At 37.9% G+C, this 24467-nt stretch overlaps 1 protein-coding gene across 1 annotated transcript in view; it reads right to left on the bottom strand.

Moving 5' to 3' along the window:
• Positions 1 to 23098, bottom strand: part of CIP2A (cellular inhibitor of PP2A) — a 31325-nt gene extending 8227 nt beyond the window's left edge. Inside the window, exons 1-16 of the mRNA XM_061628110.1 lie at positions 22569 to 23098; positions 20243 to 20390; positions 18131 to 18243; positions 17447 to 17541; positions 16002 to 16098; positions 15217 to 15339; positions 14795 to 14940; positions 12482 to 12557; positions 7800 to 8024; positions 5106 to 5265; positions 4301 to 4442; positions 2934 to 3033; positions 1841 to 1959; positions 1485 to 1677; positions 219 to 293; positions 19 to 129 (exon numbers count right to left, since the gene is read on the bottom strand). Coding sequence (XP_061484094.1) covers positions 19 to 129; positions 219 to 293; positions 1485 to 1677; positions 1841 to 1959; positions 2934 to 3033; positions 4301 to 4442; positions 5106 to 5265; positions 7800 to 8024; positions 12482 to 12557; positions 14795 to 14940; positions 15217 to 15339; positions 16002 to 16098; positions 17447 to 17541; positions 18131 to 18243; positions 20243 to 20390; positions 22569 to 22670 — 2025 coding nt within the window. The 5' untranslated portion in view covers positions 22671 to 23098. The remainder of the gene's footprint in view (positions 1 to 18; positions 130 to 218; positions 294 to 1484; positions 1678 to 1840; positions 1960 to 2933; positions 3034 to 4300; positions 4443 to 5105; positions 5266 to 7799; positions 8025 to 12481; positions 12558 to 14794; positions 14941 to 15216; positions 15340 to 16001; positions 16099 to 17446; positions 17542 to 18130; positions 18244 to 20242; positions 20391 to 22568) is intronic.
• Between the last annotated feature and the right edge of the window lie 1369 nt (positions 23099 to 24467).

Below are 24467 nucleotides of genomic sequence, written 5' to 3'. Positions count from 1 at the left end.
GTTATTTATTTTACTCACCTCTGACTCGGCTTGAGCTCTCTGGCAACGATACTGGGCAATAAGTCTATCAGCTTGAGCAAGAGCTAATGCCTTTGCTTCCAAAAGGTCTTGCAACCTAGTTTCTTTGGACTAAGGGGAAAACAGAAGCAAAAATCTACTTGTATTTCAATAGACAAAGCATTCAGATGAAAGAATATGCATATTAAATAGGTACTCACTGCTAATGCAGACAGTTTCTGCTCATATACATCCATTATTTCAGACACTCTCACATCTGTGACAGATTCCTTCATCTATAGGGAAATGGTGATAGCATAAGCTACAACAATATCCAAACCTTAAGTCAAGATTGTTCCTATTTGAACAACTGAAAAGTTCAACAATATGTACAATTACTACAATATTGGCAGATATCAGTATTTGTTAGCATTTCTGTATTAATACTACAATGTTAAATATAAAATATTTGTATTTTATAAAAATACACTGCCATTTCATTAAATAAATTCTCCATGCTCATATAAGTTGCACTTCAAACAGAACAAAGTATTTAATTTTTAGTTTACGTGACATACTGACGGCTGCTATAAAAAGCACACTCATTTCAGGGTAATATCTAGAAACGACATTGTTCAGAAGTGTCCTTTATACTTTATGTACTTCATCTACTTACAAATACGTTGCATTTATATCCGTGGAGCTTGGCCAAATCCCTTGTTATTCTAGGTTCGGATCCCTGCAGCTACTGATTCCTAACTGCCCTTGAAGATGACTCGGAAACTTCAACTGGTCTAAAAGATGGCAGCCATATGCTACATGGTTGGGGTTCCATTTCGATCTCATATAACGGTTGTTATAACCAACAGCTGTGTTGGTTGCCAGTTCGTTTTTGGGCCCAATTTAAGGTGCTTACTCAAGTGTTTCAAGACTTAATAACTTAGGCCCCAAATATCTGAAAGACAGCCTCCTTCCCTACAAACCACCCCCTTCCCTGGATCAGCAGAAGGGGCCTTCTTGGTAGTTTGGAAGGGAGGGCAGACCAGGAGAGAGCATTCTCTGTTGCAGCCTCTAAGCTGTGGAACTCCCTCCCCACAGAGGTGCATCTGGCACTTTTACTATATAGCTTCCATTATATGGTAAAGATGCACCTCTTCACCCTGGCCTTTGATACTTGATATGTTTTTAGGACCTTATCTAGTTGTCAGTGTAATTTGTTTTAAACTGTTTTTTATAATGCATTTCATGTTGTTGTGACCCACCCTGGGACTTTCTGGTGAACGGCGAGTAACAAATATAGCAACAACAACAACAGGTTGAGTTTGTACTGTCTTCATCATGTCTTTGTGCAAACCTTTCTACAGAAACTGGTATGATTTGACCTCAGAAGCCTGAAAAGTCACAGACTGGAACAGACTATTTGGCATTTTATATAGGCCAGGCCAATGATGCTTTTATTCTACAAGTTGTATGTTAAAGCCATTAACCTCCAGGCCAGACTGGAGTTTCTGTATTAGATCCTGAATGTTGAAAGTTGCAGCATCATCATTTGGAGGGCAAATAATAGAGCACTTCATTGAGTTAACACAGGTCATGGATGCTTGCATGTGGCTCCTTTTAGATGCATGCTCTGCTTCCTGTTGTCTGTAAGAATTATTGGCCGCAATACTTTCACCAAGCCTATAAGAAACACACACACACAAGATTAAATCAGCAGGAAGCAAATAAAATATAAACAGCATTTTTTATGAAATAGAAAAAACAGAAAAAGCTCCAGGTAAACATTAAAAATGTTAATATGAAAGACAAATCTAAAAAATAGTATCAAGAACAGAAAACTCACACTATGGCAGGAAAATCTGGCAATGGTGCTGCTTCAAACAGTATTCTAAGTCCTGCCTGTACTTGCTCTCTGTGGTCTGATGTTAAAGCAAAAGCCAAAGGTGTAACCAAACGTTGGTCCTAGACACAAACCACTTGTGAGTACAAATAAGCAATTATTTAAAGCAGCTAGATAGAAATATGTGCACAATATTAAGAAAAAAAAATTATATACATTTTCACTTTATCTGTTCTACTCTTATCAAAGTACATTCTCATGATCCCAGCTAAAAACTGCAAATAGTGGAATGGCTTGGCACATTCTTCCATTCAGCTTTAATACCTGCACAGAATTCTAAGTTGAAGCAGAAGATGCTAAAACCTATAGGAAGACCTCAGATACCACCACTGGCTTTAAAAGAAGATTAGACAAATTCATGGAGGACAGGGCTATCAATGGCTACTAGCTATGATGGCTGTGCTCTGCCACCCTAGTCAGAGACAGCATGCTTCTGAAAACCAGTTGCCGGAAGCCTCAGGAGGGGAGAGTGTTCTTACACTCGGGTCCTGCTTGCGGGCTTTCCCCAGGCACCTGGTTGGCTACTGTGAGAACAGGATGCTGGACTAGATGGGCCACTGGCCTGATCCAGCAGGCTCTTCTTATGTTCTTATAGCTATATCCCTGTGATATAAACAATAATGTAAAAATGAAATTGTATTAAAATTAAGTTGCAGTGATTCTGTTGGATCCAAAGAAGCATAAGTAGAGCTCCACTTACACAATGAGCCCTTCCTGTTTCCTCTCCCCTTGCACACCCCCTGCAAAAGCTCCTAAGGGTGAAGTGATCTTCTGGAATGGGACAAGTGAAGCTTCAGCAGGGAATTGGCAGCATTTGGAGACGGTGTACTTTTGCTCACACAAGGCACTTTTGCATTCAAGCCACTGTCATATACATTTTATTTTTAAACAATGTTAGACTATGGGCTCCTACTGGAAGGAAGGGTGGAATATAAATCTAATAAAAAATAATCAATAAAATAATAAATTCATAATACTGTCAATCATTACCACAGAATGACCATAACAGGTATTTAAATGAATACAAGAACCTTACCTGAAGAACTTTGTAAAAGTTGACTTCCATGTTAGGGACCAGCTGCTTAAGCTTGCTCATAAGATCCAGTGTTTTTAAGATTAAATCAGCAGCGCGCGTGCTGAAAAAAGTAGTAATGAACAGAATAGTTAATATACACACTGCAAGGTCCAACAAAAACCTTTTCACATATCACATTATGAGGAATCTGTGGGCCATGGGCTTAATTAGGCACAGATCCTAATTTGACAAAAGGTGGGTTCCCCACACTATACCCGCCTGCCCCACACCAGACATCATATGTGACATCAGGAGTGGGGCAGGTAAGGAATAATCCAACAAGTGACTCCAAAGGAACAATAAAGAGCTTAAAGTGAGCTCCAGATTAATAATTTACAAGTGTGGTCCACTGATGGGTGCTGACAGCAAGTCTGACTGGGATCAGCTGCATTATACACTGACAAAACAAGAAATCATTAGTTTTTTTTTAAAAATACTAAAAACTAAATAGAGCTTCTGCCCAAAGAATCATTCGAACATCTAGTTATATCTTATAATGATCTTCCCTCTGACACCTTCAGCATTTGGAGCAAAAGTATGCAACACTTACTCTTTCATTCAGAGTGGCTTGCTATCAAAAGGCAAAGCTAATGTTGCATATACAACAGTAAATCTATCTTGCATATTGAGATGCCTTGGAGGATTATTTTCTTAATTTAAAGGGGCTTCCTATGATACCGTACTACTGTGACAGCATTTATAACATTTTTTTCTCATTAGCCTGTATAAAATTATGTATCAATGCCAAACTTGCAAATACATAGTCATACAAATAGAAATTGCAAAATATTTTAATTAAAACGAAGGCCTTGGATTTCAAGGATATCTTGTCAACTACTAGAGGCCAACAACTATGACCTGGGTTGCATGTCTCGCTGCTAAGCCCTTGGGCTGAGATAGGATGACTTCTTCAGCTTTTACTTTTAGTGGATTCTGACTTCTTGTGCTATCTGAAAAGAGGATTTTTTTTTAAAAAAAGTCAGCTACATAGCCCACAATTTGAAACTGATTTGTTTTGAAACTGACTACAATTTGCTTTAAAGCATGATCTGTAGTTTGTAGAACGTGACTAGCCAGGATTCTCTGAAAATTAAACTCCTTTTCTTGACTGCAGCAGGCCAAGAGGGGAGAAGAAAGTGCATGAATCTGAGACTTTGCTCAGACTTCTTCCAGCTAACACAAATATGGACAAGCCATGGCTTAATGTTACATACCCAGTCCATGTATTGAGGTTATTTTTTCTTCTAGAGAAAAAGAATATAAATTTATCCTTAAGAAAACTGAACATAAGGTATTGGGCTATGGATTATTAAAGAAATTGTGCTTACCTAAGTTCAGAGTCCATTACCTTTGTTCCAAAGCCAAAGTCAATCCCTCTGCATGTAAAGTGGTATTCAATTAAAGATGTACATTTATTAGCTGTTAGAACCTTAGTTACATGCATTTTTAGCATATCATCTGCACAAAGAGGTATGGTTTCGTTAAGGATGCAGATTCTTTGATTTATAAAATTTCAGACTATGAGTGAGTTTACTAGTGAACACTGCTTACCTATGAAAATAAAAAAAATCTTTTACAGATACGAGTGCCTTGTGCAAAGGGCTTATTTAGAAGGAAAACACCTGTAGCTGACTAGGAGTCTCCAAGCAATTTTCATAATAGTTGTCAACTAAAGAATGCTATTCTGAAATTATTTTGCAAAAATTCAGCAAATGCTGAACACAACATGTTTTCCAAATACGCCAAACAGGAATTTGCAGCTTTAAGTTAGTCTAATTGGAATTCAGACAGAAATCAACACCAGACTATTAACATAAACACTATACACATGACATTTGGGGCACTTTGTAGCCAATACTCTTTATGGATGTACAGCCCTTATTCAACAGTGTTCAAGCATGTTCCACCTTTCTAAAGTCACTATTTATATTGTATAAAATGTAATCCAGAAGAGAGACCGCATTTTATGCCAAACCATTTTAACAGTGACCTTTTCTATAGTTTGCATGTTTACCCAAAGTATTGGGTTTAAAGTATTATTTAAATCAAATGAATTTCACCCATTTTACATAATTGTGAGTGTGGTTTCATAGTGAGCTTATGATCATAAAATAGAACTTGGGTAAAGGATATTTATTAAAATATCAATAGCCTTGATCATTCTTTCACACTTCTTCTTCGCCAACAGGTCTTCTAGCACATGATCTGGCAAATGAAGATGGTCAAGAAGAACAGGCAGAAGAAGATCCACAAAGCGCTCAGCCATAGCACTGTTGCCTGTATCAATAACATCCTGTAGTAGAAGAATTACATGGAGAAGAATTACATGCTTGTTGGCATCCAAGTTGCAGATAATGAAGCTATCCTACCTCTTCCCTGCTTTCTAAGTCCAAGGTCACTCAGACTTCATCTCAAGGTCCATGAAACAAGCTATTTCCCTGCCTTCAGGTGTTTCTTGGAGAAGATAAATAATGAAACATGTTCCAGTCCAATTTGATGAAATTTAATCATTCCTCACACAGCAACTACAACATTTTGCTATAGCAACTGCATTATTTTAGGTCTTTATGTTGTTAGCCTAAGCATTCAGATGAGTGCTATGTTTGCAATGAAAAGACTGCCAATAAGTTCAGAAATTTGTACACATTCATTTTAATAAAGAAAGCAGATGATAATTTGAACGCTTGTGAAGTACGGTCATTGGGCCTCAAATTTTAGAAATATAGGATGCAAACATTTCAGTGATAAATAGTTTAAGTAAGATGTGTTTGTGAAAAAAAGATGGATATTGTCCTTACCAGACCTGCATGGATACAAAAATAATTTGAATCACATTGTTTAGTGTCAATTGTGAGACTGGTTGACTAATTAAATATAATAATTTAAAGCAGTAGGAGAACTAATTGAAGATATATGCCTCTCAATTTGTGTCTATGACTACTATTGTAGAAAGTAAAAGTTTACAAACAAGGATTTTTTTTGTTATCTAACTGCTGTAGTTGATCTTTCCTTTTCCTTAAATAACTTAAGTAAAAATTATTAGGATTTTTTTAAATACAAGAACTTACAAAAACTGTAGGTGGCAGGCCCCTTCTTACAAGAGACATCTTGTTTAATGATCCTGAGAGATGGTTGAATAAATAGGAAGACAAGAGTGGACGAAAAGGATGCAGCTAGGGGAACTGTTTGGAATGGCAGGAGCTTGCATCATGGTATCTAATCCTTCCTTCAAACCATATATTTCACCAGAACCTAGTCACTGTACAATTTTGCCATGGTATTCATCATATAATTACACCCACTAGTCACAGATTCTACCCATACACCCTGGTGGCTTCCCCATTAGCCATTTAAATCCTGTTGTTTGCAACACCCATTATTTCAAAAACTGACAATTGTTGTTGCAAGTACACCCGACAATGGAAATTCAATGGGCTGCATCTAATTCTGCTGCTGTGCAAGCACAAAAGACTTTTGCTCATGCGGCAGAACTTTGCTTTCCTCTCCTCCTCCTGCAGCCCCATGTGTGCCCCCAAAATTGATCAAGAGAATCCTCCAACCCTCTGAAGCAATTTTTGAGAACACATAAGGGCTGCAGGGATGAGAGGAAGGGGAAGTCCTGCTGTGCAAGGACAAGTCTGCTAACACAGTATTGGTAACTCTATGTCATTAATTTCAACATGTAACTAAATTCTTATTAAACGCTGACACCAGAATCAGTGCTGCCCATATCCCTAAGATGAAGAAGAATGGAGCCGAAAGACCAAGGCAAAGTGTGGGTCTATGGAACCTATATTATGTAACAGCTTTACTTCTTACATGATACAGAAGTTAAGGGAAGACACCTTGGAATTTCCATGCTTTTTCACATAATGTGAGTTTGTAAGAACCTTTATTCTTTTTTCAAAATGAAGTATTTTAATTCTAGAATATATTTATGCATGTGAATAGTTTTATCACCTTCTTATAAACAAGGATGCAATCCAGCAAAGCAACCTTTGGAGCACATGGACTCGGGTTACCAAAAATTCCTTCCTTCCCCTGATCTTTTCAATGAAAGATAGCATTGGATTCACTCTAAGTTGTTAAACATAAAATTCACAACTTTGGAAATGTAATGTAGGTCTGAAACATGATAATTTACCCAAAATGTCCATTAAATATAAGAAAAGCCAGGTGGATCAGGCCAGTGGCCCATCTAGCCCAACATCCTGTTCTCACACTGGCTAACCAGATGCACATGGAAAGCCTACAAGCAGGACCTGAGTACAAGAGCACTCTCCTCTCTTGTGGTTTCCAGTAACTGGTATGAGGAAGCATGCAGTCTTAGACTATGGAGGCAGAGCACAGCTATCATGGCTAGTAGCAACTGATAGCCTTATTCTCCATGAAATTGGAAAGAATAGGAAACTCATTCTATGGCAGGAAAATGTAGCAACGGTGCTGCTTCAAACAGGATTCTAAATGTCCTTAAAAGTTGCAAAAAACATACAAAAATTTAGAAATAACACAATGGAATGGCCAAAATGTAAGTTTTTTTTTTAAGTGGACCTTTTGAGATATTTATAAAAGAACTATTTTGCACTGACTATTTGCTATTTTCATATAATGCAGCCAGCAGCAAGATTATGTTACCTGTTAGCTAAAGGATTAACTATTAATGCTAGAGACATTACAAAATAATGGCTAGGCGAGAAGTGAAGCAAGTTGCTTTTTTGGAAGGGGGAGTAGGTACAGCTATGACAATGGAACAAGTGCCTTGTTTGTCCTTTGGATTGTCTGGTTGGCTGAGAAGCCATTTCAATCCTATTCTAAATAAATAGGTACCTCAAATATCTCCCTGAACAGCTCCAATGCAAGATGTGAGCAGGTTTCAGACGCTTCCAGTGGTTGGTTTGACCAATGTACTAAGAGAACAGATGGCTCTGAAGGCTTAGATCGAGTTACAAGTCTTGTGCTTCCACAGCTTGCCCTATTTGGTTCCAATATTGCTTGACACAAGACATGACGAAGTTCCATTACCGAACAGAAGGCAAGTAGTAACTCTAATACCTAAGAGAAAAACACAAGAGTTTCTTTTTAGCAATATTAGTTTCAGATTATAGCAATGAAATATGTTATTTATTTATTATTACATTACACTACTTATTTTACTCATTGTCCAAATAAACGTTAGAGATAAAAAATATTTTTTGAAAAGGAGTTGCCAAAAATTCTACCACTGCACACCATCGATGCATTCAGCACACCACTGCCTAGTATTTACTATGAATTGTAGCAGCTTTCTAAGGTATCAACAGACATTTCTCCCAGTCCTGCTATCTGAGAAATTTTAAGTGGAGATTGTCATGGATCCCTACCGTCAAGGCACAGGGCCATGCGTCAGACCCAAACCCCACCCTTAGGGAAATGGGACTGGAACCGAAAAATACCAATTCACCCTTGCCAAGGCTGTGCAATCCAACACCAACCCTGCAAGGTAGAAGGTAGGCTGCCACCACCCTTGTTACTGGTCCACTCAGAGCCAGGGGATCTCTGAGCCCAGGCAATAGATAAAACCAAGATCCTATGGGGCAAGAGCCACAGTTACACTCCTTGCCAGGAACCTCTGGTTTAATACCTCAATTCGAGTTAAGCTTTTAACTTCTTTTTCCCTCTTTGGTAGTTACGTGACTGAGATGGTCAAGGTGCTGAATTCAGAACCACCCTCTCAATGAACACACCAGGTTAAATAGAAGTAGCTTTATTAAAATATATAAGTGCACATCAAATATATAGCAGCAAGTAATCCTTTAAGACCATACACCCAAACAGGGGTTTTGGTACAAACAAGAGGATTCAAAGACACAACAAGAAAATAACCTTTTCTAGCCTAATACTTACACATGAGGTAGATGGTTGCAGTAACTACTCTCCTAAGAGAAGTTGGCATCAAAACAAGAAAATGGAACCCTGCGTAGTTGCCTCCCATAGGCAACACTTAGGGAACCAGGAACCCTTTAGGTCAACTTCAGGGAACAAAGGCTAGGAGCTTTCAGCTCTATACTTAAAGGAAAAGAATCCTAACGGTCCAGGATTAATTGACCAATCAGGTATTGTCTGATGTAACCTCTTTCTAGATGTTTCTCACTTTTTCGCGCCTTCAGGCCCCCCTCCCAACAGTGTTTCAAACTTCACAGGCCAAGAATGACCTTGAGTGCTAGGCACGGGCTAATCAGCACAGATAGCCAGGTGTTCCTTGTTTAGGCTTCTGTTTAACCGTCTTCAGCTGGAAAATGAAACTCAGGATATTACTTTGTCAGAGGCCTGTCTTTTCTAACTGTGAAATCTCCCAGAGTCCCTGGCTTGAGCCAAGATATTACTTATGAGATTTTTAATAACTCATGAACATATACAGGTTCATGACAGAGATGTCAGAGATTGTACCTTCCACATGTAAAGAGATGATCAATTGATTTTTGTTCTTCCATCTCTCAAATGTTTGAGAGTAACACCTTTAACTCCCATCAACAAGGAGTTGTGGCCTCTGAATCACTCTACATGTCTATCAAACCATTGTTCAAAACCTTAGCCCATGCTGGTTCATAATAAACAGTTTAATCCTGATAGATTAATAATCAACAGATGGTTTGATCAAGAACGTAAAATGGCTAAAAAAATGTAAATGCACTGCCTTCAAGTCGATTCCGACTTATGGCGACCCTATGAGTAGGATTTTCATGAGGCTGAGAGGTAGTGACTGGCCCAAGATCACCCAGTGAGCTTCATGGCTATGTGGGGATTCGAACCCTGGTCTTCCAGGTCATAGTCCAACACCTTCACTACACCATACTGGCTCTGTAGAATGGCTAGGAAAACATTAATGAATTATTCTCGCCAGGTCATTAGAGACAGAGCTAATTTCTTCCCTAAGCATCTAGTGTTTTTGAGATCATTTTATAAAGCACTTTTAAAACAAAAAAAGGAAAAGTATGCTAAACTTCAATGGCAACAACTAAGTCTAGCTGTGTTAGAAAAGGAGTCTCAGTTTTGGAGCATTGTTTCCTTTGGTATGGGTGCAGTTAGACCTTTAATTGTCAGGCAATTATCTGCAAGAGAATGGCATGTGCACTTCAGCAAACATTATGGGACCTTTTCTGCAAAGAAAAACTATAATTTCTTTTGAAACTAACTTGCCTCAATGGCCCCCCCATTACTGTAAGCGACATTACGAATCTTATTACATCTCTCACTTTAGGTAAGGCCCCGGGAGAAGATATGTTGCCACCAGAAATCTGTAAATATTTCTGACCGGTGGGCCCCAATACTGGCCGAAGTGTTCACCCAAATGTACAGGTACATTTCCTTACAGATTGTCTTTTCTATCTATAAGGAGAAAAGCTGGATCCAAGTAACTATCAGCCAATTAGTCTCTTGGATATTGATTCCAAGTTATGTAGCAAATTCTTGGCTCCATCACTTTGTAATCTATACCTAAATGACATAGTTTTAAAATTATCTGGTCCAGAATTTCCCCCCCTTCAATCGTGTACAAAAAAGTGTATATCTTATTATATGCAGATGACATGATTTTACTATCAATCGCATAGGCTTAAGAAGGCTGCTGTCTAAGCTTAGCGAGTACAGTAACAAAAGAAAGTTGAATATTAACTATGCTAAAACAAAGGTGATGGTGTTCGGAAAAAGACACTCTAATTTCCAATGGTCTGTTGATGGTCATCAGATTGAACAATGCCGGGAGTTTAAATATCTTGGCATTTACTCTGCAGAAAATCTCTCCTGGAAAGCACATGTAACCAAAGTAACAGCTTTAAGAACAATTGGAGCTATTCTTAAATTTTTCCATACAGCAGGGGGCTGTGTAATTGATCCTACCTTAAAAATCTTCAGGAGTAAAGTGGTTGCTCGGATTCTGTATGGTGCTGCAGTTTGGGGTTGGGAGATACTCAGCTAGCCAAATTAGAGGCACTTCAAAATAGTTTTTTGAGAAAACTTTTAATTTTGCCTCCTGGTACCCCTGAAGCATTGATTCGGGCACAGGTTGGCCTTCCCTCCATTAGAGCTTGTATTCACTATTCTCTGATTAATTTTTGGAGAACTTTAAAAGAACCCTGTCAAGGTGTTACCCAACTATGCTTTGATCAGCAGCTAAAGTGCAAATTTTGGTCCTCAATATTCCATAACCTACTTTAATCATATTATATCTTGGCAGAGGCATGGCCTACTTTGAATTCAAAAGAGAGGCTTTGAGAGTAGTTTTGGTCATAATGTTTTTAGATAGACAGGGCATTATTAATTCTAAATTCTCAAGTGGCTTTACAAGTGTGACCATCAAACAGCTGCCTATCTGACTAAGCTCACAGTTCCAAAACTTTTTTCAAACTATGCCAACTGCCATCAACGATGGCAGATATTCACAGACTCCAGTGGCTCAACGCCTCTGTAGCTGTGGCGCTTCAGAGACTGAAGATCTTCCTCATTATCTGTTGTTTTGCCCTTTGTACTCTAGGCCATGAATTAAATTTTTGGATTTTGTCTTATCCCATCTGTATTCTAATCAGGTCCCAGAGAAGATTTTCTGTCTTCTTTTTGACACAGATATTTTTGTAACCCATATGGTCTTTTTGCCCTGGCAGCACTAAAGATCCAAAATAATAACAACAACAACAACAACAACAACAACAACAATAATAATCTGATAATGCAGTAAATTGTCATGGGGACTCTCTGATCGAATATTCCTATCATCAATTGTTTTTAGGTTTATTACTGATTGTTAACTTTTGAAGCAGTTAAAATTTAATGGATTTAAAATGATGCAATGTAATCTCATGGTTAGTTTTATAAGCATATTAGTTCTTTTTCCTTTGTATAGCATACACGGCTTAAGTAGTTTTATGGTGAAAATGTTATCCTTACTTTTGTTCTGTATTTGCAATGGCCTATGGTTCAAGCAATAAAGTTGACTGACTGATATAAAGCATGTGATCTTCCACAGACCTACGGTTGGTCAATGCCTATTATCAGAATTTTTTTTACAACTGCATGGTGGAATTAGTGTTCACCGAATATGAAGGAGGAATCAAACATAGCATAATCTTCACAGCTGGACTTCATGTATTATACATACATTTTCTCATTCCCAAAGATACAATTTTCTACACAATTTAGGCTAGATTTATTTGTTGAGAAGGAAGATAAGATTTGCCCTAACACGCTACTGGAATGTATAGCTTATTCTATGAATTCATATACTTATTGAGAAATATAAGTAACTTATGGATTATTTAGCTTGTAACTAATGTTTAATCGTACTATAGTAGTAAGCACAACATGACCCATATAAGTCTAACTGACCAAAAGCTGTAGGTATCCAACATTATTGTATTTCACTACATTTCAGTACATATACTTTAAGTTACAGACAGAGCTGGTACTAAATGTAAGAATGCTTGATGTCTAGATTGTGTTATGGTGTGTCATTATAAAACTGTTTATCCATAAAGTACCTTTGCTGAGGAATCAGAATCCCTTCCATGAAGGAGGCCCAACACCTGAGTGAGGCAGGAGGTAAAGTGTTCATATCTACATTGTTGAAAGAAAAAAAAGCAATGCTGAAATTCTTTCATGAAAATCTTTTCTTTGTGCAGAAAATATTCAACAGTCAATAGAAGAAAAAGTGTGGACTGTTCCTCTGATGGAAAAGTTAACTAAACAAGTAAGGGCTCAACAGCCATAGAAGCAAAGACAACTTTTTGGAAATATGGTACCAATTTATAAACTTTGTGTCTGAAAACAGACAAAACTAGACCTAGCCATCAATGCATGAACAGCTTTGGGTCAGTGGCATCATTTAATAATGTTTGTTATGTCCATCTTGTGGGGAAGTGAGTGGTTGGGGGGAGTGGGATGGGTGATAGGCAGAGAAAGGGATTTTCTTGTTATTTGTCATTGGAAAAATTCAATAAAACACATTACAAAACAATCAAAATTTTAGGATCTATGGATTATAATGGTATTTTGCAGAATTAAGTGTGTGCAGTAAACACTAAGCAGTAGCTACACTTCAGCTTGGTAGCACTGAGAGTCTGGTATGAGAAAAATAACAAACCAAGTTTATTATAGGAAATACATTTAGATAAAGACCTACATCTGACTAATTAGATAGGAGATGCTGCAGAAGAGATGTCTGCTGCATCTGTGCTCCTCCTCAGGGAGCCATGCTGGCAAGAAGAACAAAGGAAGACTGAGATAGAGAAGGAGCAAGAAGGGAGATTTGTTTCCTCTGAGGATATCAGGGGAAGGAAAGGTGAACTTAGGTTAAAGTGGACAGAACAGTCTAGGAATTCAGGAGGACTTCTCTCTTTACTTCCCATGTAGCATGCAATCCCCTCCCAGGCTTTAAGCTGAGTTGCACTGTCACATTTCCAACACAAAAGGAGGATTTCATATTGTGCTTTTTGTTTAAACACTATAGTTCTAATTATTCAGAAATTTCAGTAAGTCAGGATGGCAGTGCCAGAAAAACTGTCTGCAGGGGTTAATACAGCAATTAAAAATAGTAAAATAGCTCAAACACAACATGTCAGGAACAGATATTATCAAACAAGTGTTTAGAATCTGAGTGTGAGTTCCCATGCCTAATCCACAGCATAACATTTAAGATCCAATTCTTACATGTAAACAAGAGAATTCCAATTAAAGACTTATGCAAACATGATGGTCCAATGCTCAGACATTATTTAAACATTTTTACATTACTTTTGTGAGCTAAAAAGGCTCACGTAAGACCAATTAAAACAACAAAGAGTCCCTGTCTGCAGGTTTACAATCTAAAAGACATGACACAAAAGTAAAAAGAGATGGGGAGGAGGAAAAAGGGATGGGGAAGCAGGAAAAAAAGCAAGCAAATGCAGGCACCACTGAAAATGGCAAAACTCTTGTAATGACCAACTTGCATAGAAACATTGAAGGACAGGAGCCAAGTGGAACGGGTCTCTCAGCAAGAACTGGTGGCAGGGGCCCTGAAGACTCATCTCCTTTATGTTTAAAAACTAATATATCTTTCAATACCTATTTTGAAAACTGCTGCCACTGGAATACAGCTGAGGAACGGCTGATGATGAAAGTATTATAGGAACACACTGTAATCAGAATAGCAGTCTAATTTCAATTCCTGGTCATTCTGCTCTAGTGAAATTTCAAATCTAGGAGCTGGTAATGTATGCAAAGCTAAACACATTCCATGTTTGTTGAATGGGCATGGATAATGTAAAACTATCTTTGGTGGAAGGGGAGTAAAGGTATTTCTCGGCACATCTTCCTGAGCATACAATGGACACCATCAACCATAAAAGTCAAGCAGCTGGATAATCTATAACTCTTTGTTCTCCTCACTGGTGGGGTAGGAGAGAGAAATGACTATTGAAAACGTTCACTCTTTAGGCCTTAATGCTGCAGCTGCATCATGTATTTCACACAAAGGGAATGCTTCTTCTAAGATGGTGCTTAATGTAACACATTCACCCACCATCTTTTACCACACTTTGATTGAAATTTAGTAGCAGCAAAGGTAAAACTGTTTGAGAGGCTGGGTCCAGCCTGCCCCTTGCCTAACGTCATAAATAGGCTGCAATATGCATAGAAGCTACAGGGGAAAATGGTTAAATAGATGGCAAAACTTAGGCTCTGTCACCTATAAAGCACAACACAAATGCAAAGGTTATGATAGAAAACATGTAAAAATGAACATAAGAATTAAGGACTAATATTAGGCATCCTCAAAAAGAATATTTGTAGTTAAGCTTATTTTGAAATCATACTTAGTAAGATAATCTGCAATCTTGGGATTCTTCAGGAGATCCATGAGCAAATCAACAGAGTACTTTCTTGTTAATGTTCCATCACCATTCACAAGAATGTTGAATATTAACTGGAAAGTCTGATGAATATTTCTGGAATGGAAAAGCTAAACAAAGAAACCCAATTTACAATCATATGAACTTTACAGCCATCATGCACCCAGCTATACCAATGCACAGCTATATAAACCTGAAATATGATATTAATAAATATGGTTCAACTGGGTTATAAAAGATATTCATACTTAGTAGAATGGATGTGCACTACTTGTCTTATAAAGGATGCTTAGTAATTCTACAGCCTGCCACAAATATTTTCATCTGTAAAACTGACATGCCTGAAGTAGAAGTTCATTTTAAAACAAAATAGAACAAATCCTTACCTTTTCTCCAACTTCCTCATTTAATGTAAGACTTGATAATATTGAAAGTGCAAATACAACCATCGTTAGACTACTGTGGGCCAAGAAACTGATCAGAGTGCGATAGAAACCCTTCACATTTGGCTAGTATAAAGAAAAGAAAAAGGACATGCTTATAAAAGTTACATTTGAGTGTAAGTTATTTATATGTAAATTTCCATTGAAATCAACCAGACTTATACACATTTGTGAAGGAGTACAAAATATTGGTGTTCACTTAGGAGATGTGAACCATATTTTTTCAGTGTTTAGGATCTGGACTTCAGAAATAGCAGCATAGCTAAACAGAGAAAAAATGAGGAAAATTAAAGTCCTCATAAAATATCTCCTATAATGTGCCAAAATTAGGTGTGTTAAAATAACCAAAAAAGAAGAGGGCTTGTATCCAGAAGTGCAGCAGAAAGTCCTCGTTTCTTGATTTCTTTTTTGTATTAATTAGTACATCTTTTTTCCTGGTTTTATTTGTAGGGTAAAAGGAAGGTAGACAGGAAGTGTCTTTACCACTTCTGCTAAATATGTAAACAAAGAAGGAAATTTCCCCAGATTAAACAAGCAATTTCTTCTAATTCTAATTTATTCCATGAGCTTTGGAGATAATTGTTCTGCTCATGTTGCTATACAGAATCAAGACAGAAAGAATCAACTTCCACTTGCTTACTTGAAGTACAAGCTTCACATGCTCAAATAATTAGACTTGCCTATTCTTCCCTTTCATCAAAAAGACTTCAGTAAAGTAAGCTTCTTACCAATGACTTAATATGTGCTTGAATTGATAGATTGTGTCGACACAGATTTGCCATAAGTCCTAGGCATGGTATAGTTAACTCATCTTCTGTTGATTGACTAAAATAAAAGCCCAAAATAAAGCAATTTGCTTTGTTAACACATTTATTAGAATTCAATACGTACTTTCTTATAAAACTGATTCTTTAAATGTAAACGATTATTCACTCAGATAAACTTTCATGTTGCTATTCAATTCGGTAGAATGGTCCACATATAGAACACATAAATCACAGCTGCATGTCTAAATCTATCCTTCATTAAGCTTTGTTTGACTCATTGTAAAATTCAATATTTAGGGGACTCTTGCAGAAAAGTAGAACGCACATGTAGCACAAACCTACAAAAGTAAGTCTCACCAAGTTTAATAGGACTTACTCCAAGTTAGAGTGCAAAGGATTGCAGTTTAAACCTTTCAAACACTTATCAGTCTGCCGACCCACATACAATTGTTTGCTTCAGAATGGCTTTAGTTTTGGGGTTTAACACATCTTGCTCAAGAGAAACCATTATTTAAGACAAGGAGAATGCAAACCAAGGTGTAAGGATCTTTATGATTTTTAGTGAAGCTTATATGCTCTATTCATTTTATTTTTCACATGCATCTGCCACTTTTATTTTAATGCCTTTCAGAGAATGGCCTGAAGGTATCCAAAGAAGTTCTGCTCTTGAAACTAAACAGGCCTAGCAAGTATCTGTATAGGAAACTGCTTGGGAAGAGGGTAGGGTGTGGGAGAGTTCTATATTTCTTCATTAGTTAACACATGGGAGAAAATGTGTATTGCAAAATCAGATCTCTCACTCCACCCCCACCCCATCTTCCCAGTCTCATATCCCAATCTGCCTCTGCTGGAGGATCTTTGGTCCTCAAGTTCTGTCATCCTCAACTGTCTGTTCCTTCAGAATGAACCTGTCCTATTTCTCTTGCTGCTCCATATACCATATTCCTCCTCAAAATCCAGCTTTTTATAAAGCAGTTGCCACAACCTCTTAGTCTTCATATCCTACTACAACCCAAGCAGTGTATGTTACTAAAAGTGTATATTCATCCTATTTACCCTACCTCCATTTCCCTCCTCTTCTTCTGTTGCTGTTGAATTTTAGGCTTGCAAGCCCCTCTTCTCCTTGCAGACTATAAAGTACTATGTACATTGCTACATAAGTCCAACAATGCACGCATTAAGCTACTAAAATTTTCATATTTCATAAGATGCCAAAAAACGTAGACTGGCTTTTTGAGAAGCAAGTCCTATAGCATTTAATAAGGTGCACTGTCTATTAAGAGTGCATAGGATTGTAGCCCTACAGTGCAATCTTATACATTTCAAGTTTGATGGGGCTTACTTCAAGGCAAGCAAGTACAGGATCACAGCCCTAGATAAATATTTAATATTTTGAAGGTACTTACATATGGTGCATAAGGAACAAAATTAAGTCATCAGTATTACTATTGGCATGGAATACTCTTGCATTATAGGTTAATTTCTGTAGCAGTTGAATACACTTGAGGGGGGAAAAGGAAAGAAAACCAGTTAAGATAACACTAAAAATATAGCTTCCTGAGGCTCAGGATAGGAGGAAAATATTTCTCTGCATTAGAACCATTTGTGTTCCATTTTCACATCTGGAAATAGATAAAAGTTTTCAAAACTATTGAAACAATAACTTACCAATTAAGTCTTATAAATTAAATAAAAAGATCAATAATTATCATGGGGTATTAACCACTCAATTTACAGATATGAAACCAGCGATTAAGAAATAAAATATTAAACCAACTCAATTTCTCTCATTCACAGTAGTCAATCCACTTGCGGTTTTAGTGAAGTCTAAAAAGATGATATGTAGATGATATTAGCATCATCCTATTATTTCACACCACAAAAGAACATGAAGCGAAAATAACTGTATTATGGCTGTGGGATACATATCTATTTAAATCAGTTGGATCTTGTCAGTGCCTAGATGGGAGACCACCTAGGAATCATATGTACACAACTTTGAATTGCATGGAAACGTAGATTACAAAAAATAGTAATTTTAAAAAGCTTAATTTCTGTAATATAAAGTGTTAAACATTTCATTATATTACCTGTAGTGATCCTGGATCAAGAGGATTAACAGAACTTCGATGAATCACACCTGCCAGAACACTACACAGATTGTAAGTATTCTGAAGAGCTTCTCTGGTCTCATTGTCTAAAACTAATAAACATGCACATGAAGTCATTAACACCAGAAACAACATGTCTAAAATAAAGTTAGAAAATATTTAAGTAATTATCAGCATATATAGATATATTTTTCATCCCACAGCCAATTATATTTTAATCTGAGCTCTTGAGGCCAAATTTTTAATTTTATTGAATTTTTTGGGGACAAAGGATAACTCAAATTAAGAAAACTGAAAAAGAAATGTCAGTTGCTTCTGCAGTTGTACTCTCACACACCTAGGACAAGTGCATTTCCAAGTGCAAACAAAAACAGTTTACAAGTTTCCTCAAAGTCTGGCAGATCTGCAAGAAAATGTAATATAGTGATGTTGCCGCAACTCTAGCGTAATGCCATATTGCTGCATGCACAGCAGCATTCAAATTGCTACACTATTTATTGATTTCTTTTAAAATATTTGTAACACTCCTTTATGAGAAGATTACAGGGCAGTGAACAGAAGTGTAACTAAAATTCATAGAACCTATAAATACAATTTAAAAACAAAACAAAAATATAATAGAGCACAATTCTAAAAAATCATCTAAAACTTAGAAAGCCTGCCCAAATAGGAAAATCTTCACCAGGCACCAAAGCTTGTAATTTCAGTGCCAGACATGCCTTCTTACAGAGGCCATTCCAAAGACATGTTCTCATTGGACAAACAGCACTCTCCTTGTGGAAGCACAACATACTTCTACTAAATAGGGTACATGAAGCAGGGTGTCTCCAGAAGATCTACATCGATATGGGAGGCAGCACTCCCTGGGCTAGGTGGGCCCAAGCCTTATAGGGCTTTAAAGGTAACCAACATCTTAAATTGGACTTGGAAGCAGATGGGCAGTCAATGTAGATCTTTCAAAATAGGTGTAATACAAACAACTCTGCCTGTAACCATCAAAATTCTAAATTCTGCACTAACTGAAGTTTCCACGTACTCCTAAAGGGCAGCCTCAAGACATTACAGTAATCCTGCCAGGAGACTACCAGAGTGTGGATCAGCATGGCTAAGCTATCCTGTCAAGGAACAGTCACAGGTGGCAAACCAGACATAGCTAGCAAAAGGCACTCCAGGCCACCTGAGTTTCCAGTGACAATGACAGATTTATTTCTTTATTATTTGATTTATATCCCGCCTTCCTCCCAGCAGGAGCCCAGGAAAGGACAACCAAAATGAAACATAGTAAGAAATTGAAACTAAAAACCTTTTAACAACTTGGTATGGTTACACACAGACTCCACAAGAAAAATATAAACACGTAAACAAAGCTGTTATCAAAGTAGAATTGACTATAACAGAGAATATGGAAGAAAGAAGTAAAATAGAAGACTCAGAATACCAAGCTGGTATACCCTTTCTTTTGTATTCTAGAATTTGTCAGCATCATGCAGAGTGTTGTTTTGTTTATTTTGAGTATATATGTTTGTAGTTCTTTCCATATTTTAGAATTTACTCTGTAATTAATTTTAATGATGTTTTTATATATACTACTGCAGATTGCCCTTGGCAAAGGGCTGTGTCAACACCCAAAAACGTGTTGGGCTGCAATAAAAAACTTCTCATATTTCACTCTCTGCTGTTTGGGCACCTTGAGGGTCTCCCTCTCTTGAAGTCCCAAACTGTGTACCTGCTCTTGCAGGGAGAGTGCAGCCCCACCCAATCATTTTGTCAGGATTAAGCTTCAGTACTTTGGCCTCATCCAACCTATTACTGAGTCCAGACACTGATTTTGTGTTCCTGTTTCTCTTGCAGTAACTTGGATGTTGTGCTCATGAGTTTCGTAAAGGCACATAATACATTATTTAATATTAAAATAACTGGTTTAAAAAATCCCCATCCAAGACATTTTGGTTCTAACGATAAGAGCACTCTTTAACATTACATTTTAGTGTGATGTCTGACAAAAATATGTAAGTATGTTAGAAATCAAATCCAACCACAATTATGAAGCTTATTGAATGAATATGCAACTCAAATATCTTAAAGGCTTACCTAGTTGGGAGAGAAAGCCTACCACATTCAGAGTTAACTGAGGGCTCGTGTTTGGATCTTCAATGAGTTCCACTAAGCAGCTTAGACATTCGCTTGGCAAAATCTGATTTGATGCAAAAAATCTTGTTAGCTTCAGTCCTGAGATGACCTGGAAAAAGAAAAAAATGTGTAATATGGTAAGTATTAGCTTAAGTAACACAGACTAAACCAGAGTTTCCTTAAGTACATTGGAACTTTAGTGAATAGATAGTGCTCTTTCACCAATATACGTTAATCATTTACTTCAATGAAAGTTAGTTCCATGCAGACATACTGTCCTTAAAGTTTGTCACTGAAATCAATAGGACTTAACAGGGCTTAATTTAGAGTGGAACCACGGTCCTATTTTGTCCAGGCCTCTTGCTTTTCTGAGGATGCTCCACTGGGGTTATTAAAACATGTTGCAGGCAAATGCCTTCTCTTTCTCTTTGACTTGCCTGCCTCCAGGTACTCTGCCTCTGTTTTGCTTTCACTTAAGAAAGCTTAAATTATTTTCTTGTGCAACAGAAACATCAAGTCAATGTTTGCTCTACCATCACAACATGATCTTCACTTGTGATATGTACGTTAACATACACTAAGCTATTATTATATATTTGATTATGTGTTTACTATACTAAAAGCAGCTCCACTGCTTCATATAAAAAGATTGGGCTAGAGAACATGTTAAAAATATCCACCGAAAGTACAACAGTTGCTCTTGAGAATGCATCCTAATAAAGAATGCTTCAACCTAGATGCTTGCACAATTGGGGCTCTTAAGAAGTGGCTAAAGGTGTACTTTTCTTCCAGTTCTATCTTATTTTCATGAAAAATTTAGAATACAAAAACAGAATCAGAATATTCTACATAGACTTACTAATCAAAATAAAAGTATATTTAGAATATTTGTATATCACCTGTTAATTATAAAAGCTATAAAGCAGCTTCCAGTTGAAAATAGGCAATATAGGCTTCATTGCTACTTATCCAAGGCCTATGGACAATCAACTCCTTCCATAGCACAAGCACTATCCAGTTTGGGACAGCGTTGGAATTAAGTAAAATATGGCTCAGATAAGTAATGAATACTAGCTTCCCCTATTTAAGATATTTTCCACTTTTTGACCATCCCCAAAAATCCACAAAGCACCTTTTTAAAACAACCAATTGAAACCCAAGAGGGTACACACAGAGGAGAATCTCCACAGTTGACCAAGATATGCAGCCAGGCTCAGACTGTGAACCTCCAGGGAACAGATCTATTAACACTTAGGGCAGCGTTCTTCATCAACATCTGGGGACCCAAGGTTGAACTACAACTCCCATCATCCCTGACCATTGACCATGCTGTCTGATTATGATAGGAGTTGTAGCCCAACAACATCTGGGGACCTGAGGCTGAACCGTGACTTGGGGGAAAACTGCTGTAAGTCATTCTGAGCCCATGGAATACAGCAAACTATAAAATAAAGTCAAATAAATACAAGAGAAAGCCCTCAATGAGATGTTTCATAATTGGAGTTATGTGCTTCATAAGGTGTGCTGCTATTAAGAGCTTCACAGCTACACTTTAAGAAGTCTAAGGCACAGATGTGGAACCTCAAATGTTACTGGGACTCCAACTCCCATCTGCAGGACCAGATATCCGGGATGATGAGAGGAGAAGTCCAGCTACATCTGGAGGAACTACAGGTTCCTCATCCATTTTATGGGCATCCTCACACAGAGCACATCACTGTAATAAACACAAACACGCAGGGCAGTGCAATTTTTGATTGCCTATGCATTGGGAGTGGGAAGGATGTCTCCCTTGTTGTTGGCAAGTCTGTTGTGTGCCCATCAGCTATGTAACCAGAAGAGATAAAATAGCCACAGCATTTTCCCCCACCCATCACTACATTTTCAAAGAATTTTTCCCTGTCTTGCAGCTGCAGGAGGAGTGACTTCAGTTCCAAATACACACGTATAGGATTGCACTTTAGGACCAGCATGTTTAACAGGGAGTATTCCCAGGTAAGTTTGCATCGGATTGCAGCCTTAACCACTCTATTTGTAAGCCAAGTTTCCATATGCATTAAAGCATCTCAGAAGAAGAACAAACTCCGAAAAATTCTGAAGGAAAACAACACAGAAATCCATTAAAGTCCAGGCAACTACTACCAGTCGAGCTGGGGCAAGAACAGGAAGAACTTTTAAAGAGACATTTAATTAGTTTTCCTTCAAACCATTCCCTTCTGTTGTCGCCCTGCCCGGTAGGGGAGACAAAAAAGACACTCAATAGATCCATCTCACAACCCGCTCTTACCTCTAGACTCCGCTGCAACAGCACAGCGTTGGATGGGGTACGCGCAGCTCGATACTGAGAAGCCGCGAGAAGCAGCGACTTCATACAAGCCAAGGCGTCCATGGTGCTATCGCTCTTAGCCCCAACAATAACTTTACTAGGCCTCCTCCTCCTTTCTCCGCATTCAACGTCAAAAAATCATATTTGGCGCTCTGGTCGCCATTTTGAAGCTGACACCAACTACGAGACAACACCGCCGGCACAGCCCGGAAGCCATCTCCGCTACCCCGAGCCCTAGTGCATGCCGGGAAATAGAAAGAAAATAATGGAAACCGTAGGGATATTTTCTCTTGTGGAGGGAGCAGCGGAGAAACTGAAACGCAGACGCCCCTAAAGCATGAATTCCTGCTAGGCGTAGCTGAGGAGACGGCCTCTGGTTGGGATTATAATTATTTTCGTCAGTGGGGAAAGCCGTCCCTCGTGTAGTGAAAACTGCGTGAAGTATCAGCAACATAGATATCTCTTCGAGTAGGGAAACCATAGTGATAGATAAAGACAGCGGCCCATTTCTCTGTTGCATGCTGGGAGGAAGGGATTTTGCCATTGTTGAGCGGGTTATAAACGGCCCCTCCTACTTGGTTTTTTGGAGGCGAGCCGCATGTATCTGTGTTTTGTGCTGTTCTAGAGGTGGACGGGTTCTCGTGTGAAGCGAAACAGAGTAGTACTTCCATTGGTTAAGAATTGTAAGGGTGAAATTGATTGTGTATGTGTCTGATCCTGTTGGGGAATGAAGATAATAGAAAAACTAACCGCGAAGTAACGGGTGGTTCCTTATAAAAAACCCAAAGCCTAACAAGTGTTGATGACTTTCTTGCTATGGAAAGCAACTGGCCCGCTTGTGATGTGTGTTTGTGTATAGTCACTTACCGAAATGATCCTCGTATAGTCAGTTTATTGAACCTCGTATTCATTTGTGCTCTGTATCAAAACGGGGCACTGCTGTATCTTTGTTTTCATGGACCCATTGTAAAACCCATGTGATTACGATGTTTGTGGTACAGTGTGTTAACAAAAACATTTGTTGCTGTATTGTAGATTTTTAATTTGCAAAATGAAAATCATGATTTTATTATAATTTTTGTGACCCCCCCCCCCATGTTTGTATGCTCTTAAAGATGTAAGTTGGTTGGGGACATTTTTGTGTAATAAAAGCGACAATACTGTCCAGCGCTTTTTTTTTTGTAAAATTGAGGTGATGGTACTCATACCTTGATAAAAGTTGTGTGGGTGCCAGCAAAAAATGGTTGCCAAGGACAGCCCCCACCCACCCCAAAAAAGTGGTAGCAGGGTGTACCATTGAGGATATCACAATAATCTACTAGTGGACTAATTAATACATCTGAGAAGGTGGGCTTTTGTTTAATATTTTAGCCTTTAAGGTATCACCGGACTATTTGTTGCTTTTGCTACAACTGGCTAACAGTGCAATCCTAATCATGGCTTGTTACATTCGTTGGGGTTTGCTCCCATATAAGTGGGGTTCAAATTGCAGCCTAACATAGGAAGAGAGCATGGAAACCAGGTTCTTTGCTATCCACTGTGTCCTGCATAGTTATTTTCAGTTTTCTTCATCAATATTTTCATCCAGAATCTACAGAATATCTCTGCGTGGAGCTCCTGTGTGGCCCAAGATAATTTCATATTGCTAAATTCCTTAGGCTAGGGATGTGCACAAGGTAGTTTGGAATCTATTGGCATATTCTGGATGATTTGCAATGAATATTTCCAAGTCCCATATATCTAAATGTAGCAACACCAAAAAGGTTTCCTCCAAAATTAGACTGTTAATAGTTGTAACTTAGATATAGAAGTGTACATGCATATCATTTTAATTAAATTTTATTCCTGTTATAATAGCTC

This window comes from Rhineura floridana, chromosome 5 (genome assembly GCF_030035675.1).
Source record: "Rhineura floridana isolate rRhiFlo1 chromosome 5, rRhiFlo1.hap2, whole genome shotgun sequence".
In the NCBI taxonomy this organism is placed as follows: Eukaryota; Metazoa; Chordata; class Lepidosauria; order Squamata; family Rhineuridae; genus Rhineura; species Rhineura floridana.
This window is presented reverse-complemented; position numbering and strand designations above follow the sequence as displayed.